Source organism: Lytechinus pictus, chromosome 8, assembly GCF_037042905.1.
Source record: "Lytechinus pictus isolate F3 Inbred chromosome 8, Lp3.0, whole genome shotgun sequence".
Taxonomy (NCBI): Eukaryota; Metazoa; Echinodermata; class Echinoidea; order Temnopleuroida; family Toxopneustidae; genus Lytechinus; species Lytechinus pictus.
The window spans coordinates 19,783,537-19,803,492 of record NC_087252.1 but is presented as its reverse complement, the minus strand read 5'-3'; the positions used below and the strand labels follow the sequence as shown (position 1 = coordinate 19,803,492).

The 19,956-nt window shown below is 34.5% G+C and overlaps 1 protein-coding gene across 1 annotated transcript in view; it reads right to left on the bottom strand.

Moving 5' to 3' along the window:
* Nucleotides 1-604: 604 nt before the first annotated feature.
* Nucleotides 605-19,956, bottom strand: part of LOC129266247 (fibropellin-1-like) — a 72,455-nt gene continuing 53,103 nt past the window's right edge. Inside the window, exons 19-24 of the mRNA XM_064103734.1 lie at nucleotides 18,638-18,828; nucleotides 17,050-17,172; nucleotides 15,601-15,712; nucleotides 13,735-13,831; nucleotides 12,293-12,392; nucleotides 605-11,600 (exon numbers count right to left, since the gene is read on the bottom strand). Coding sequence (XP_063959804.1) covers nucleotides 11,499-11,600; nucleotides 12,293-12,392; nucleotides 13,735-13,831; nucleotides 15,601-15,712; nucleotides 17,050-17,172; nucleotides 18,638-18,828 — 725 coding nt within the window. The 3' untranslated portion in view covers nucleotides 605-11,498. The remainder of the gene's footprint in view (nucleotides 11,601-12,292; nucleotides 12,393-13,734; nucleotides 13,832-15,600; nucleotides 15,713-17,049; nucleotides 17,173-18,637; nucleotides 18,829-19,956) is intronic.

The window sequence follows — 19,956 nt, the reverse complement described above, 5'->3', positions numbered from 1 at the left end:
GAGAGGGTGTTCCTTCTGAAATCTGTAAGCCCACATTTTCAATTACGTTTACTCTCCAGTATTGTATACCAATATTCTAACCCGAAATGTATTTGCTCCAAAATGCTCCACTCTCTCCCCCTCCCTCTATCTGTATCTCCCTTTTTCCGCCGCCTCCCGCCCCCCCCCCTCTGATTCTCTCTCATATTACACGCACGCACAAGAAATACCTCCGCCCTCAAGAAATCTGGAACTCTCAGTCCCGATTCTCTATCTTTATTTCTCTCTCATTCCCTTCTTCATCAGGATCCTTTCTTCCCGTCCCTCACCCCCCCCCCCCCCTTCTCGGCCTTAGAAATCATTTTCTACTCTCACGTATCAACTTCTTAGCCCCCCCCCCTCTTTTGTTCCCTTATTCTTACTCCCCCATTCTCTCCCTTTCTCTTTGTCTCTATCACTCACTCCGACTCTATCATGTCTTATATATTATTTCTTATGTCTCAGCTTGTCTTACACCCCCCCCCCGCCATTGTTTTGGCATTAAGAGAGAGGGTGCTCCAAATAAACAATGAATTTGCCGAGTTGACGCGCCATCTTTCGTTACACACGAATACTTCAAAAGCAGTACTTCCAAAATTAGTTTAATATCTTGTACATCTTCATATATACATTCAATACGTCTTATGACATCTATTCAGGAGTACAATGACATAAACCAGTGCCATGAATAGAACGACAGAAACATATTCTCATTAATATTTGTCACACCAAAAGTACATTTATTGTTTCATTCCCTACAATAAATAGGCATTCTTAACATATAGCAAATGTCAAGATTCAAAACCTATACTAACATGCTTAATTAACAGTTTTAAACCTCCTCTGCTTATCATTTCTTTTATAAAATGGTGATATGGACCTCATAAAATGATCGACTGAAATAAATCATGTGACCAGTAAGTTACAGTGGTGCTCATAGGTTAGAAAACCCTATCTGAAAATGAACAAGAATTGTTAACATTCTGCGATGTTTTTTTTAGATATCTAAGCCAGGTGATGAAAATATTACGTTCAATCAAGTTTGTTTCTCTTGGCTCACCGAACATGCCGAACATTGCAGTGTTGTTGTCTCCATTCTACATCCAGCACCACGGAGTGCATTTTGTGGTGGGACTCACCAGGGGCGGATCTAGGATTTTCCAAAGGGGGGGGGGCACATTTTCTCCCGATGAAAATTTTGACAAGCCAGAAAAAAAGGTTTTTAACCAACAAATTCAGGATATTTCTTCCAAATTTTTTTTTTTACAAGCGAAAAAAAAAGGTCTTCACTTTCAAGGGGGGGGGGCACATTTCTGTTTAAAAAGCATTTTTACATCACAAATTTTAATTGCGGGGAGGGGGTACGGGCCAGCTTTGCCCCCCCCCCCCCCGGATCCGCCAGAGGGACTCACTAACATTTTAGCACCACTGTATGTTAGCCAAGAGGCAAATCAATTAATAGCTGGTACTAATGAATGGTTATATTGACCGGTTATGGTTGGTTCATCACATAACAATGATCCATATCACTATGTTATAAAACATAGTATACACACCATCAAGGTCATTAGGATATTTACCCAAACTTATTACCTTGAGCATGTCAGAACTGTTCCAAATGTAAATCATATGTGTAATTCTTACTAAAGGTCTGCGACCCAATTTTGGAATAAAATGTATAGAATGGAATATCTTACTATGTAATGTTCTAAATCACCGTACAAATACCTATGTTCAAATCTGCGACTGTTATCATCCTTAAAATTAAAATAAAAGCTAATTTAATATCTAGTCGTAATGACGTCACAGCAATCGTACGATTGGCTACGATTTGAAACTAATTTGGCCTTTACTCCAAAATAAAGGCTTGCAATCATCCAAAATTATTATATAAGCTTTCTTTCAGTTAATAGTAGACCGGCCAAAACGATTTTTTATACTTTGGACGGTAAAATTTGTTAATGCTTGCTAATGCTTGGAATTCCAGCTAAAAGTCTTGCAAAAATACCAAAAAGTAGCGTACGGCCGGATGCCAAGCGCACTTTTGCGTGAAAGTGTCATTTTTAGCGTAAAATCTGAAAGAATGTCGAAAATCACGCATTTTGATATTTTTACCGAATATGTTAACATTTTTATTATCTTTGATATGCGATTCTTTTTATTTGGTTTTTCAAAATATAAGTCTCATAAATAAACATTTCAAATATGAATATTACACACACATATATGGCACAATGAAACATAAAACCGCGATTTCCTCAAAATAAAAGTTTGTGAAAACTATCAATAGTTTGAAGTTTTTTGCACAACTTAAATTCTTCGATTTAAATTCTTTTATCCATCGAATGTATGGTAAATGTCCTAATGCCACAAATATTAAAATAATTTTCAAATAAGATGGAAGATATCTAATTTCATGTTATCCGAAAGGAGACAATGTGTATTTTACAATGTGCGCATTTTGAATAAAAACTTGAACATACCGTACGTTATGTACATAATTACATGTGTAAGTACATACTAAGAGTTTTTATACTTTGGATAGCAAAATTTGCCATTTCTTGGCATCCCAGCTTAAAGCAGATACAAACCAATAGCGCCATCTCGAGTCCTCAACTATTCACACCTGGCCAGTTTCCTCACCCACAAAGCTAGTGTAGTCTAGTAATATATACCCACTTGAATAATAACATGCTAATTAACTACTCAATACATTTATACCGCAGTAGTTATAGTAGAACAATAACCCTTCCTCTTAAAACAATTTAGTTTCTCTATACAAAATAGTTCAATTTATCATCTGTATATACGTAGATATCTGAAAACGTATATTTCAAGACTATGCATCTATAACACACAGTCAATGAGAGACCACATACAGTTCACCCCCTCCTTGTCCTTTAAAGTCTTGCGGAAATACTGAGGAATAACGTCCGGGCGGATGCTAAGCGCACTTTTGCGTGAAAATATAATTTTTAGCGTAAAATCTGAAAGAATGTCGTAAATCATGCATTTTGATATTTTGACGGAATATGTTAAAGTTTGACTACCTTCGATATGCGATCATTCTTATTTGGAGTTTCAAATTATAAGTCTAATAAATATAGATTTCAAATTGGAATATTACAAACTAGTCCTTTGCCAGGGGGCCGTTTCATAAAGCTGTTCGTAAGTTAAGAGCGACTTTAAGAACGACTGGTGATCCTTTCTTGTGGTAAATGGTAGATTCATTGGCGATGGTTTAGAGCATAAAAAGGATCACCAGTCGTTCTTAAAGTCGCTCTTAACTTACGAACAGCTTTATGAAACGGACCCCAGGACTGTTCTGCTTTTCACTTGATCAATAACACAATCCTCGACCTCTACGCCCGAAATGAAAACAGCCCCACGATTTCCTACCCTCATCAGTTGGTGAGGGGCGTGAAAGAGGGGATAGCGCGATCACTGGGGATGGCGCGCAGGGAAGAATGAAGCAAGGGGAGAGAAATAACAAGTACACCGACGTCTAGAATCTAGACTACTATGAAACATAAAATCGTCTTGTTAATACTCAAAATAAAAGTTTGTGAAAACTATCAATAATTCGAATTTATTTTACAACTTAAATTCTTCGATTTAAATGCATTTATCTATTGAATATATATCAATCGTCCTAATGTCACAAATATTAAAGAATTTTCAAGTAAGATGGAAGATATATCATGGTATGTTATCCGAAAGGGGACATGCATAATTTATCGGGTGGGCATTTTGAAGGTAAAATTGAATATACCGTACATTATAAACACAATTACATGTATATTTCTGGCGGCAACTGCCCCTGCCCCCCCCCCCCCGGGCTCTGGGATCGATTTCTTGACTGGGGGTGCTGATGTAAATATGACAAGCAGAGGTTACAGTATATGTATATATCTCTTTTAAAATGCTGTTTAACTATTACCAATGCTGTACTTAAACACTTGACACCGATCATACACCGGGCTGAAAATAGCCTTGCTCTACCGTGTATACTGCAATTCTCAATCTAGGGAAAACTGAACAATTGCAGGACTCTTTGCTCTGATTGTAAGCTCAGACACCAATGATGATATAATGTTTCGCTCTGAACTTTTGAATTTTGGGTGCATTGTACTGTTAATATTTATAAGACGTGGATTTAATTGAATTGGTTTTCACAATGATCTAGGACTTTGTTTACAACCACTTTCTGTTCTTCAGATTTCGAGTGTTGTCAATCATGAGCATATGGCCACAACAAGAATTATTTGTTTGTGAGTTGTTTTCAAAAACAGTAATGTTACAACTACACCACCGGTTTTAAATAGGATTATCATAACATGGAGTAGCTCCATGATCATACCAAGCATTGTACACTACAGCGTGTCCCACAAACATGTTAACGGCACTTTAACTGAGTATAATGTGAAATTACTTAATCCTATTGTATAATTTATGTAATCATACACTATTCCTGGGTATTTTAGCAAGACTTTTAGCTGGGATGCCAAGCATTAACAAATTTTGCAGTCGAATCCTTATCTAGAGCATTTTTTTACATTTGGCCGGTCTACTATAATATGAACCTCAAATAAAAAGATAATTTTCATTCACATTTCCAGAAAATAAGCAAAATGCAATTTGTTCTTAAATTGAATCGTAGACCATTCGTAAGGTGTGCGATGGCCTGAATACCCCAGATGTGTATTTTTTGTATACTATTTCCAGCAAATCTTTCAAGACACTACATCACTGATTTCAAGAAATAATATTACTGCAATCAACTCAATTCTACACCTTCAATTCTATATATCTCAGGACAAAAATATAAGTGAATGGGACACAACTGATCTTGAATTGTTTTAAAACACCAGCACTTGCATAAACTAACCACCAATTTTGCAGATGATTCCATTAAGTTATAAAAATATATATAAGAACATTACATGTCAGAAATTTTCAATACATATGTACATAGAGAGTTGTTAAAGGTCAAGTCCATCTCAGAAAAATGTTGATTTTAATCAATAGAGAAAAATCAGACAAGCATAATGCTGATATTTCATCAAAATCGGATGTAAAATAAGAAAGTTATGACATTTTGAAGTTTTGCTTATTTTTCACAAAATAGTTATATGCACAATTTAGTCACATGCAAATGAGATAATGGATGATGTCCTTCACTCACTATTTTTTTTGTTTTGTATTGTTTGAATTAGACAATATTTCAATTTTTAAGGATTTGAAAATAAGAACCAACTTGACTGAACCATAAAATGTTAAACAATGGTAATTCCACATGTTCAGGGAGAAATAAAACTTTGTTTCACAGGTCAATGAGGAGAAAATTAGAATATTTCATATAAGGAAATACAAAAGAAATAGTGAGTGAGTGATGTCATTAGTTCCCTCATTTGCATATCGAGCGTGACGTGCATATAACTGTTTTGTGAAATTAAGCGAAACTTCAAAATGTCATAACTTTCTTATTTTACATCCGATTTTGATGAAATTTTCAGTGCTATGCTTGCTGGATTTTTCTCTTTTTATTCAAATCAACTTTAAGTTGGAGTGGACTTGTCCTTTAATAGTTACAAATCGTGTATAAAAACAATTAGTGAAGACGATACCATTTGATAGAATTTAAAAAAAAATGTTTTTAATTATGGAAATCTTTTAATCTACATGTTTGAATAAATATGACACTGTACATTTAAAAATGAGAAGAGCACAAATATTCAGTAACTTTAGAGTTATCTAATTGACTCAATGTAACTATTCTTTTTTCCAGTGGTACAATTTGCATTTTGAGAAAAATATTATACAGGATGCCAGATAACAAACCTTTCAAACGTATGATGTGATATGAGATTTCATGAGCACAACCTTTTACCAAATGAATCACACAATTTAGGAAAAAAAATTACCCTGTTCAGAACTAAAAGATATTTTTACAAGCACATGATTTGTAAGTGCAGTTTCATTATTTGATATTTAACAATGTATAGTGTAGGAAAATACGGTTTTACGCAAGTTGACCCATGCAGCTAAAAACATAACAAACTTCTTTATTTTTCTAAAGCCAAAAATTGGCATGCATTGGTTCTTTATAAGATTTCTCAGTTTGTTATATAATCACTCATAAGGCCTCTGTGGTTTTAATGCATCAGAAGATATACATGATTTATACAGAGTACTGTTTTTAATTGGACATTTCCAAAGACCAAAACCTCTTGCTGTTATTCAAATAACATCCACCCTACAACAACAAAGGACAAACTATTTAAACATACCTAATATAAATCATTTCTATTTACCTTCAATTTCGATCACTTTCCATGCACAATGTACAGTACTGTCAATTACCCAAATTTCTTAGCAATATCACAATTCAGCTTTTTATTTTAATTGTATAAACATACAGGACAGTGTATATTATACAATTATGTTGAATTTGACATTTTTATATCCAAATATAGTAAATCTTCCATGGTTACTTCTATGAAACAGAAGTCCAATTAGCTATTATCTCTCTGGTATGGTTTAAGTTTTCTGCAACATGGGAACAGAAATGTGGGGGAATTTGGGAATAACATATTTTCAAAGAATAGGATATAATGCAAGAAACAAAATTTCATTTCCAACATAACGGCAGAAACGTCATAAGGAAGGTAAAACCAGGTTAAAGAAAACCCACACATAAGCAGGAAATCTAATAGCAAATGATTGCATGTGTTTTGCATATTCAAAAAGGTACATTATGTAAGTCACTATTCAAAACAAATGTTGATATTCAAAATTGTTTAGTGACATGTATTGTTCACATCACTAAAGAACAGTATTTGGTTTTTTTTACAAAAAAAGTAATGAATTGCTTTATATAAAACATAAACTAAATGATTTGTCTTTGCGATCTTGAGTATAATATTACATATTACAAATTTTGCATATTACAGAGATGAATAGAAAAACAATCAAACATTTAAAAAATCTGTCCTTCATCTAGTTAGTTTAGTGGTGTGGTTGTATAAGAATCTTAGTCAGCAAAATACAGAGGTCTGTTTCACAAAACGGACCCGTTATTGTAAAATTTCTTACAATAAAAAATTACAGAAATCATTCAATCTGATTGTCCGATAATTGAATTTGTCATATAAATTAAGCATTTATCTTTTCAACAAGTCCTTATGAAACCAGACCCAGACTTCGATTACCCCAAAAGTTTTCATGAATACACGCAAGAATTAGACAATCTGCTTAGGTGCATAGGTAACAGGTGGCTATCTATACAAATATAATACCCTTCCTTTAACTCTTCCACTTATTTCTAACTGTGACATAAATGTGAATTAAATAAGTTATATTTTTAGCTATTTCCAGGTGTTTTGAAGCTACCATTTCAAACTTTCTGAATTTCTTTTTTTTGTTTAAGACAAATACCCATAAACTAAGCTAGCCCCTACATATAATTTGGCCCATATCATAACAAACAACAAGTACTGTTCTTTATACAGGTAAGAAGTACATCATTGCACTATATAGATAAATGATTTCTGAATTGACATCATGATTTCATATACTATATGTATATATATATATTTCTTGTATATATTTATACCCATATAAAAACTTATACACTCTGAGTTCATATTTGATATAATACATGCTCAAACATAATATGTAGAATACATTTGTTATAGGATCAAATCAGGGGAGCATTTCATTGAGAGTTATCAGTGATTTTCATTGACCAATTTGCTCTCAACCAATCAGATGCAAGGATTTCAGTAGCTTATAACACCTTTCACTGACAAAACCATTCATGAAACACTCCCAAGGTGTTAAACGATGAGACTTAGCATTACTCTTTGAAGGGGTACTCAGGGCTAAAAATAACTCATCTAAATATAGTAAATAGAGGAAAATTCACTGAGTGAGACACTGAAAATTTCATCAAAATGTTATAAACAAATAAAAAGCTTATTGAATTTAAAGTTGAGCAATATTTTGTAAAAACAATTACATGCATGCAGTCATGATAATAGGCTGGCTGACGATGTCATTTCCCCACTCTCCTTTTTCTGTTATTCACGTTATCATGAAATCATAATTATTTCATTTAATTTTCATACGTGAGTATTATATCATTCTCAAGTAACAAGATAGGTTGCAGCAATGATTATTTTACACATTAAGTCATGAGTCAATCCATTCTTTCATTCTTGGAAGATAACATTTGATTAAATACGAACTTTATATCATAAAATACAAAAGAATAAGTGGTGTTATGATGTCATCAGCTTGCTCATTGCATATTCATGAACAGATGCACAGACACTTTTTTCACAAGAATAACTTTTAACCCTTTGCACGCTAATGTTGCCATTTTGCACATTCGTACGATTAAATTCAACAATCATAATAATTAGTTTTCTCCCCTACCTTCAAATTAGAAAAGCCAATAAAAGGCAATAGTTCTTGGATAACATCTACACTATAATTATAAGCATCAATGGTGCAATGTGGAAATCTTGAATTAAAGAGAATAACATGGAAACGATTGTCATTATTATACCCAAAAATTAAAAATTAATTCAGCGAGCAACGAGTTAAGTGACAAAACTTTGTTAAATCTTGTTCTATTTTGATGAAATTTTCAGTGCTTCACCTATGATATTACTTTATCTGCTTTTTGTAGTAATTTTTTGTTTGAAAGGTGAAGTGTATCTTATGAAAGACATGGCGATGAAAAATATATATACAATTATTGGTTCACACACATATATATATATATATATAGATATCACATCCTCACAAATAATATTGTGGTAGGTTTCATAAAAGAAGCATTCAGTGATTTTTACTGACTAATATGCTCTGGACCAATCAGAAGCAAGGATTTTGGTAGCTTATAACAATAGTCAGTAAAAAAGGCTGATATGTTTCATGAAATGTTCCCGTTAGGACGCACAAGATTAGCACAAAATAAAAAACAACACTGTCACCTTAAAAAATGTATAATATATTTTCAGCAATATTAAAGATAAGAGAATAAAACAGAAAGTGTGTGTAGGCAAAAGGGCATATACTCTAAAAACAACATAATGATAAAGGTAAATTGCCAATTCGTCTACTGCCTACTCGTCCACTCACCACTTGGTCTACTTTCATTTAGTCTAATGCCATTCTGTCCATCAACATTTCGTCTAACAACCATTTGGTCCATTAACCATTTGGTCCAATCATTACTTCGTCTAATCACCATTCCGTCTCATAACCAGTTGGTCTAATCTCCATTTTATATTCATTAATTTTGCACACTTTAACACTTAGTCCAATTAGACCAAATGGTATATGGACTAAATGGCTATTGGACCAACTGGTTATTAGATGGAATGGCATTAGACTAAATGAAAGTAGACCATGTGGTGAGTGGACGAACTGATGGTAAACCAAATGATAGTAGACAAGTTGGCAATTGGATGAAATGGCATTAGACAAGTTGAAAATAAACCATAATAAAGTATGTTTTATTTAACAAGGAAACCACTTTGGTTAGGAAACTGCTCTTCCAGCTGGCCCTGCATAACATAATAATATTATTATTACCCTTCTCAAATCTAAATGCAGAGCGCCTAGCAAGAAGGAAGAAGATCCCATTTTTATAAGTCTTTGGTATGACTCAACTGAAGATCGAACCCACAACCTCCTGTTCGTGAGGTGGAAGCTCTACCACTGAGCCATGCATGCCAGAATATTGAGATAATACTATCAGTGTTTGATAGTATATTTGTAAAACTGAGGTTAAAGACTTTAATCTGAGTATGTGAACTAATAAATAAAACATCCATTATCATACAACCCATCTAAACAACAATTGAGTTATATAGACTAAGTAAGGGGTATTTTGATTGACAGAGTGCTAAATCTGACACAAATCATATTACTCAAACAATCAATTGAGTTGACTGGCATAACAAACTATTTCAACTTTGTAGAATATTCAAATACATGATGCAGTATACACATCCAATGTCACCCTATAAAAATCTCAAATATATATTACCAGTACTATGTACCACACATTAAATAAGTGTACAGTTTACATTCAATATCATTTACCACAATCACATGGAGTTGGTCATAGCAGCAAAAAAAAAATACAAAAATTAAGACAAGTGATTATCATCTGACACACATTTCAAATATGATTTGAGTTAACTAGAGTTAAAGGCAAAGGGCCTGAGTTGATCATAGTAGTATTTGGAGGCAATGTGCGCCTACCAATTGGTGCCTACAAGTAAAGATGAGAATGGGTACATGTACCACACTGTCCATCAGAAATACAAAAGGCGCAGAGATCATCGGATGGTTTTGAATTTGGTGTTGTTGAATCAGAAAATTAATTTTCATTCATTAGGCATAAGTTTGAACACAATAATTAAAAAAATGCATCCTGGGCAATAATTCGGGGTCTACAAGAGTATAGTTTAGGTCTTGGGATAGCGCTGTTCAAAGTGAAAGTGGTGTATCGGCTCCAGTAAGGTGAATCTCAAAACTTAAGTGACATCTTCATTACATGATATGGCTCTATTGTGGGCGGATTGTGGTCTAGTGGTTCTGACTCTCGCCTTTCAAATGGAGGATCGTGGCTTCGAATCCAAGCCATGCCATATTTTCCTTCAGCAAGATATTTATCCACACTGCTACACTCTATCCAGGTGAGGTGAATGGGTATGCAGCAGAACCAATTTCTTGAATACACTGAGCACCGGTGATGGTATCTCGAGCTAAACGTCAGGAAATCTGCAGCGCTTTGTATCCTCAGGCAAAAAGCGCTGTATAAATCCAGCCATTATCATTATTGTATCATATCACCATATAATATTTTTGGATAACGATTAAGATGTAATAGGTATAAATAAATCTCTATGTTACAAAAGCACTGCTCATAATATGCAAGTATATTCAGAAATGTATAAAAATATAAAGTCTTCTACTAAAAAGAATTGACAAAAATGTATCAAATTGTGAAGTATTTCATTAAAAAATGTAACATGCATGCATAGCTTTGAAGTAAATTATTCCTACTGCTATATTTTCGGGCTATGTGTTGTGTTAGATTCGGAAAAACAGGCTAACTGACTGAAAAGAAATATTTGTTAAAACATTGCAAAAAATGATAAGCCTTACTTGCATTTGCCAGTAATGATCTGTATCATTACAAAAAACATCACATACAGCAAATTAAAACATTATAAAATTGCTATATGTATAAATAATTTACTTGCAAACTTCTACAGATACACATAACATGAATACTAAAAAACAGAAAAAATATAATTCAGCATATCAAAATCGTATTTCATTATCTTGAAAAAAAAATTGAGCACCCCAATTTACTACTTTGGGATGTTCCATATGATCATCACTCCACAGACATCTTGATTATCCTATTTCAGCTGGAGGGGTGTTTGTATTTATTACAGGTGAGTGAATACCTCATTGTCGTGTTCTCCAGTGTGTTGGTCTGGTTCAAGATATATGTAGTCATCACCATTGAAATCTGTCATCACCAGATAACCCTGTAAAATACAATTAAAAGTGATTTAGTTGGCCATCAAGCAAATGGACATCAATGTATGAATATTCTCTTATTTTAAATTATCATATTCTATCATCTTGCTTTATTTATAAACTAAGCTTTGATTGCAGATCAATAACTTCGGATTTGATTGTGTAACATGCCATTATATTTTGTCATTCTTTTAATGCAACAATAGCTGACCCTCGTGAGCATCAATTAACATATTCTTCTATCTAGATTTGATTGCATAACATGCCATCATGTTTTGACATTCTTTTAACCCTAAGAAGACTGGGGGGCTGATTTAGAATATATTCTCTTATCTAGCTTTATCTAAAAACCAAGATTTGATAGCAGGCTGATGACTTTCCTTTATTTGACTGCACAACATGCAATCATTTTATGAATGCATCAATAGTTGACTTACCTGGGCATCGGCTAACATATTCTCTAATCTGGCTTTATCAATAAACCATTTTTTTTATTTCAGGCTGATGAATTGTTTTATTTGATTGCACAACATGCAATAAGTTTAAGAATCCATCAATAGTTGACTTACCTGGGCAAGGGCTAACATATTCTCTAACCTGACTTTATAAATAAACTAAGCTTAGATTGAAGTTTGATGACTTCCTTTATTTGACTGCACAACATGCAATCATTTTATGAATGCATCAATAGTTCACTTACCTGGGCATCGGCTAACATATTCTCTAATCTGGCTTTAACCTTGCTGAAGGTTGGTCTCTCATCTGGATCATAAGCCCAACATTCCTTCATTAAATCATATCTGGGGGTGTAATGGAAAGAGATGGAAGCAATATGGTAAATTGGAATTATGTCTATGCAGTGATTCATTTAATAGAGTTGAATATCAAAGATGGGTTTATCAGGCAAGCATAATTTATTTAATTTCACTCACAGAAATCAATTCAAAAATTAATTTTGTTAATGATTGAAAAGGTGTTGCCAGCAATTTTCCATTAAAAAAAACACTAACAGTTGAAAAAAAAGGAAAATACATAAGTCATAGAAAATAAGACATAGGAAAATTACTTTTGATATTGCAACTTATTTTCATATTAGATTGACATAGAGAGCAACAACGAATATCTGGGCTCTGTAACACAAAGGTTAGCGATCAATCGTACGCTTGATTTTGACGACTGATTGTATATTGTGGTAAATGCAATCAATCGTAGAAAAATGGCCCCTGGACCCCAAATTTTGATATTAGGACCTTTACTTTTTTTTTACTTATAGCAGAATTTTAAGGGCCTGTATAAATTAAGTACAAATAGCCATAATCGGGGGGGGGGGGGGGGCCTCTCATGCCCCCCCTTGAGATCTCGACCGTGGACCGCGCGATCGCGCCGAAAATTGGCACGCAGGTTGTCTGGGATATAATCTACAAAATTGTGTAGTAATTTATTTCACCGAATTGTTATTAAGTAATTATGCTAATTTATGCGTAATTAGTATGCGAAATCATACTTTTTCCTCTAACTCCATAAATAAAGTTCCAAATGTTCTAATTTTTGGCATAGAAACTCTTTGTGGTGTTCTTAGCAAGTTTACATGAAAAAAATTGTGATATCAGATAAATTTCTTATGTATTATATTGTTTTTAGCAATTTCTTATGTATTTCTTTGTTTTTTGGACCCTTTGTTTTCCATCGTTTTTTCAATGAAATTCTTTGGGGACTCTTCTAAGATCATAAATAGCATAAAAAAAATACATTTAGACCAGCAAAACTAAAAATAATCATACATTTATGATTTTTGGTTGAATACACAATTTACATTGACTTTGTACACGAAATCACGTTTTTGAGCAATTTTTGGTCTGACATGCACTTACATAACGTAGCGTAATTTCGGAATCGCGTACCCGGGTGACGCAAAATTGGTCTCAAAAGTTGCGCAAGACTTGAAAGTAAAAAGTCAGCGAGCAGCGCGGTCAAAAAAATTTCCGCGGCGAAAATATTGCGCAACTCGTTGAGGGGGGGCCTCGGAGGCCCCCCCCCCCCCGGCCTAGATAGGGTTAAGAAAGGATCACCAGTTGGTCATGAAACTGCTAGTAACTTACAAACAGCTCTATGATCACCCACCAGGTATATTGATATACTTACATATCTTGACTACAATGTTCAGGTCTAGGTAACCTGTAACCAGCGGAGATCTCCTTGACGACCTGCTTTGATGTCATACCAGGGTATGGGTGAGATCCTGCACGAGAAATTTAAACCACAATTTTACCATGTTTGATCATAAATTCAACATGAACAGTAAGAAAGAAATCTCTTATTTTATTCAAGACCAAATAATTTGTGAATTGTTTAAGTAATAATGATAATAATACTACAGTGCGTATAAAAAAAAAACGGGACAGATTTGAAAAGTCTATACAATTTTTGTTTCAAATCATGTCTATATTTTGGTGTTAATAGGTGCTCGGAAGTCCTATCTTTCAAATGCCATTAAAAGAAATTAGTTTCGTTCATGCTTGAGCAAACACGGAATGTTTTTGTCTGGGGTTAAAAAGGAGGCTTGCGCCAAAATGGCATAAATTGATAAATATGATGATCGGACTTCTTGCTAATCAGCAGACTTCCTCTTATCCTTTTCATTATCTTTGCCATAATTTTCGAATTATACGGTCAAAATTCATTTTCAAATCTGTTTATTTGCTTGAATTGTTCTGTTGTTTCTTTGTAATATGTTCTCTTTTAGCTTTCAATATTCCTTCTTTAAGCAAAAACACAAAATTTTCAACCAAAGTATGGGAGAGCGTGTATTTTTTTCAAATCTTTTCATTGTGTGCTAGAAAGGTTATGGTGCCTTTGAACAGTGGCATACAGATGGGCAGGGGCTCAGGGTGTTCCCCCCCCAAAAAAAAAGTGGAAATGAAATAAAAGGAAAGATAGAAAGTAAAATATTAATTATTTTCTGAATATTATGTCAAAGTCTATCACAAAATTTGATATTTTAATAAAAAAGTGGAAATTTTTGCTTGCTCGCTTCGCTCGCTCACAACTTTTACGTTTTATCCGATCTGCCATATCTAGCTTGTTCAATATTGACTCAATACACAATTGCCATTGAAAGACATGAATCCTTTCCTGTTCGTCCTGTCAAGCACATAATTAAACTTGGTCAAGGAATCAATACCCTCTTGAAAATAAGATTCATGTTTTTTAAAGGTAACATAACATTTGTTTCACATAATAAAATACGATTTTGATAACTACAAGTTCTCCCAATTAATAATGCAAACCTTTTTGCTTGGGTTGACAAAAAGTCTTCTTTTCTTACTAATGAAGGAAATTCAAAGGTTAAAGAAGTTTTGATGAAAAAACAAAATAATTCAAGTAAATAAATTTGTAAATGAAATTTGACAGCATAATTTGAAAGTCATTGCAAAGATAATGAAAAGGTTAAAAGGAAGTCTGCTGATTAGCAAGAAGTCTGATCATCAAATTTCTCATTTCTGCCATTCTGGCGCAAGCCTCTTTTTGAACCCCCGACAAAAATGTCCCGTGTTCGCTCAAGCATGAACAAAATTTATTTTTTAAATGGCCTTTTAAAGATAGGATTTTAGAGCATCTATTAACATCAAAATATAGATATCATAATTTAAAACAAATTTTTTATAGCTTTTGCAAAACTGTCCCGTTTTTTTTTATACGCACTGTATAGGTATATTTACCCAGGAAAGCCGCTTCAGTTCTGAAAACTGTTCTCCCAGCGGGCCCTGCTATTTTCATTACCCCGGCTGCCTAGGCACTCAAGCATTCAAGGAATTTCTTCCTACCAGGTTACCCATTCACCTCACCTGGGTTGAGTGCAGCACAATGTGGATAAATTTCTTGAAGGAAATTACGCCATGGCTAGAATTCGAACCAACAACCCTCTGTTTCAAAGTCAGAAGACTAATCCACTGGGCCACAACGCTCCACTTATGTTAGGGTTAGAGCTAGGATTACATTTACGCTCACCTAATGTGACAATCTCCCATATAAGAATAGCGAATGACCAAACGTCACTCTGAGAGGTGTATGAATTATGAAGCAAGGACTCAGGAGACATCCAGCGTACAGGAACACGACCCTGTAGGTAAAAAAATACACAGTTTAACCCTTGACCCGAAAATTTGGAATAAAGGCTTCAAGTCATGTGATTAAAAAAAGCAAGGGTTTTAGATATGAGGTGACCTGTAACAATGATATCATTTTAGAGATATTAAATTGATATCTTCAGTCAATTTCTTTTACGATTAGCTTTCATACAAAAGGTTTTAGCATAAAAAATGACCAAAATATAATACCCTACCATAAACAAGGACGCTCGTGCAATAATACACGGCGAGTCGCATACGGACAATGCGTAAGCTATTGTTGTATTTTACTTCCATCAAAGCAGTGATTTTGAGACAAAGTTTGAGAATATCGTGAGTACTGGAAGCTAAACAACATCAGCCGAGCCAGGCCGGGTACCAGCGTAGTACGGTGCTGCTGACGTGGCTGGGCTCGAATCATGAAAATAGGAGATCATTAATTTTGAATGTCATGTATTCCTTCATTTTGCCGATAATCTTGATATCTGCAAATAATTCAGGATGAGGGTCACGACCGTCCCAATTAATTCAGGGTTCAAATTTTTAAAGGTAAAAAGACCCTTAAAAATTATCTTAGAGTATTACAGGAAATTAAGGATTCTGCTGCAGGAATGTCAAACGCGACTGGTCTGCACATGGACTGCATAAAACTATCAAATAATATAATAAAATGTAGACGCATAGCTGAGGGCATCTTAAGAAAAGTCTATACACATATTGTCGCAGGAACCCCACCATTACCTCTCTCACACTGGCTATCATACATTCCAATAATTTTGTTTATGATGAAGGTGAGCATTAGAAATTCAATAAGATGCTTCCAAGGTTGTGCCACTATGTCTGATTAACTTAGACGTAAAAATGTTCCTATTTAATTACTTATATACCAGCTTGGCGTTATAATAGCAAAAATTGTCCTGCTGGGTTCATGCAGGATTTACCATAATATAAACATAAACAGATTTTACTACAGGATCGTTGCAAGGACCGTCTTTCATGTCACTAATTTATTATAATCCGCTGTAAGAGACGTCTCTTTTACCTGTACACATATACTATTCACACTCAAAGTCAATGAAAACCATTCACTAGGAAATCCACCATAAATGATATAATATTATATAAAATTTGATTTAAAAGTGATCTATGCAACTGTTATAGTTTGCAATATTTCTTCTTTTTTTTGAAAAATTGAATGTACCTTATTCAATGCATCTGATAAATAAATATATTACAAGATACAGCAATAACTACATCTGATTGGCTAGTAGTAAATTTATCAGGAAAGGGTAGCGAAATGATACTTCATTGAAGGCTTGAAGGAACTCACCTGTGATTTCATCTCATAAGTCTGTCCATCCTCCAAGTCTCTTGCAAGACCAAAATCAGATACCTTACAGACCCACCCTTCTCCCAGGAGGATGTTCCTAGCAGCTAGATCACGATGGATGCACTGAAATGAAGAAGAAATATTGTCACAGAGTTCATAATATCACGTCTGTCAAATCAAAGTACTGCATCTCAGTTAATGGCAGAGCGGCTAACCTTGTGCAACCAAACAATAAAAAGAAATCATAACGGCAAAAAAGATGTATTTTTAACAAAAAATAAAGGTAAAAATCCCCTTAAAACCACACGTTACGGGAATGAGGAATGGAATTCTGTGATCCCCCTAATCAGATACCTTACAGACCCAACCCTCACCAAGTAGAATGTTCCTAGCAGGTACAACGGATACACTAAAATAGAGAACAAATATGATCACAAAGTTCATGATATGTCAAATCTAAATCCTGTATCGTTCCACGGCAGAGGAGCTAACCTGGTGACACGACCTCTGCTCCTGCAACAGTTCCTCCGATCTTTATTTCGTCAAAGTTGTAAGGTTATGGTGAGGGTTGCAATAGGGTTTTATGTTAGGTTTAAGGAAAGGTTTAGGGTAGGGTACAGTATTAAATCCAGGGTAGAAGTTTAATAGTCATATGATTAGTGTGTGATATTTATAGCGGAGCAATTGGCATGGAACTGGCAACCTCATTTGATCAGAAAAGGGAATCATTACGGCAAAAGTAAGGAATTGAAAAGAAGGAATTTGTCAACGCGAACCATGAGACTACACCTGCCATCCTTTGAGAATAAAACTAAGATGTATTTTATTCTGTGATTCTCAAAAATATATCTTATAATATTGACCCTAAATGACCTGTGACCTTGGCCTGGTTACCTGAAATAACATTCATCCAATTGGCTATATTTCTCTACAACTTATAAAATAGACACACATATAGAGACAAGTTTTCTCAATAATTTACAATTCAAACAAAGAGGAAATGTAATGTAACAAGATACATTTATCTTTATGGCTGATGGTAATGGTTTGGAAATGGTTAGCCATACTTTGCATTTCAGTTAAAAGTAAGAATGATTGTATGCTCATGCTAAAGATCCCCTGCATAAATTCTTACAGATCAGATAGGAAACTCCTGGAGAGGTGGATCCAATCCACCCCAAAAATAATTACAATTTAAGAAATAAATGTATGTATAAGTATGAATGAATGAGTGAGTGAGTGAGTGAGTGAGTGAGTGAGTGAGTGAATGAATGAGTGAGTGAATGAATGGATCAATCAATCAATCCATCCATCCATCCATCAACCAATCAATAATGCATATATAAAACCAGACAAAATAACAAGTGGAATGCCTCTGGCGGTCTGACCTGCATCATGCGATTCAATTTAGTGAATGAGTGAGTGAGTGAGTGAGCGAGCGAGCGAATGAATGAATGAATGAATCAATCAATCAATCAATCAATCAATCAATCAATCAATCAATCAATCAATCAATCAAACAATCAACCAATCAATAATGAATATATAAAACCAGACAAAATAAAAATATTGAAATCTAAAGACTTACTTGTCTAGATGCGAGGTACTCCATTCCTCTTGCAATTTGGACACCAAAATTAAGAAGATCATTGGGTGGAATATCTTTCTGTTTCTTGAGATACCGATATTCTTCAGCCATGGAATCCCCTGTCCTTACCTGTCTCAGGTAACCCTGTAGATTACCATTAGATAGGTATTCCATCAGGATATACCAGGGATCTACAGAGGTGAAAAACAATAAAAAAGATATTACAAAATATATATCAATGTTTCAAGGTTTCAAGCTACACTGACTGCCTCTTTCAATCCTGAAGATTCTTGCAGTATTGTAGTACCGGGGACCGGCAGGTGCAATACACCGGGTGAACACCCTATTCTTTGACGAATAGTGTATTGGTTTTAACGTGCATAGGTTGTGAATCTCCTATACACGGGACCGACATTTGCATCCTTTCCGATGGACGGAGTGTTTTCCAACTGCATTCACACCCGCACTGAACACAGCGGTGAGGCATGCTAACACACAACGCTAGCATAAGATTTTTTTGTTAGACGTCTTCGGGCATGCTGCGGGACTCGAACCCACGCACGTTGAGATCTACGATCTTATCCGGAACAGGCGCTCTAACCAAAATGAGCTACGCTGCCTCCCAATGACAATATCAATGACAGGATTTGACCGAAAAACATCAAAATCCTAGGTATTTGAAGCCCTATTGACTGGACTTAATGGCCCTCACAATGGCGATGGAAATTTGCAAAGCTGGGCGATATCTCTACATTATTGAAATTATGCGATATTGAAAATATATTGAATATTCGATAATGGCTTTATGATTATGTCAATATATTGCTGTAATACAAAATGACAAAAATATTGTTGATTACCAAAATGCTCTGCATTGTTTTCAACGAAATCAGAATGTTAGTTGGTACCCAAATGCCCACTTTTCCTGGACAAGCACAGATGAAATCTCTATTTTTCATTTAATTTGACATATTGCGGTTTCATGAAAGTGAAAGTTTATTTTGTATATAGAAGAGACATTTTGGGCCATAATGGGAACCCCAAAATATCTTTAAATTTGGCCCCATTTTTATAACATTTTTAACAAAAAAATCCTTGTCAAGAAACTAGGAAAATGAAAAGTCATTTTAGGCTATTGTTATATCTAAAATTTAAAATCCTTAGGCATGGGTTGGCAGTTGCCAGTCGCATATTTTTGTGTACACCCTCTATTGGTGGAAAGTAATAAGGCAAGACAATTGTCATTTTTCACTCTCTATTTTTAATTAATTAAGAGCCAAGTTATATGATGAATAGCTGTAATGGAAACTGACAGTGTC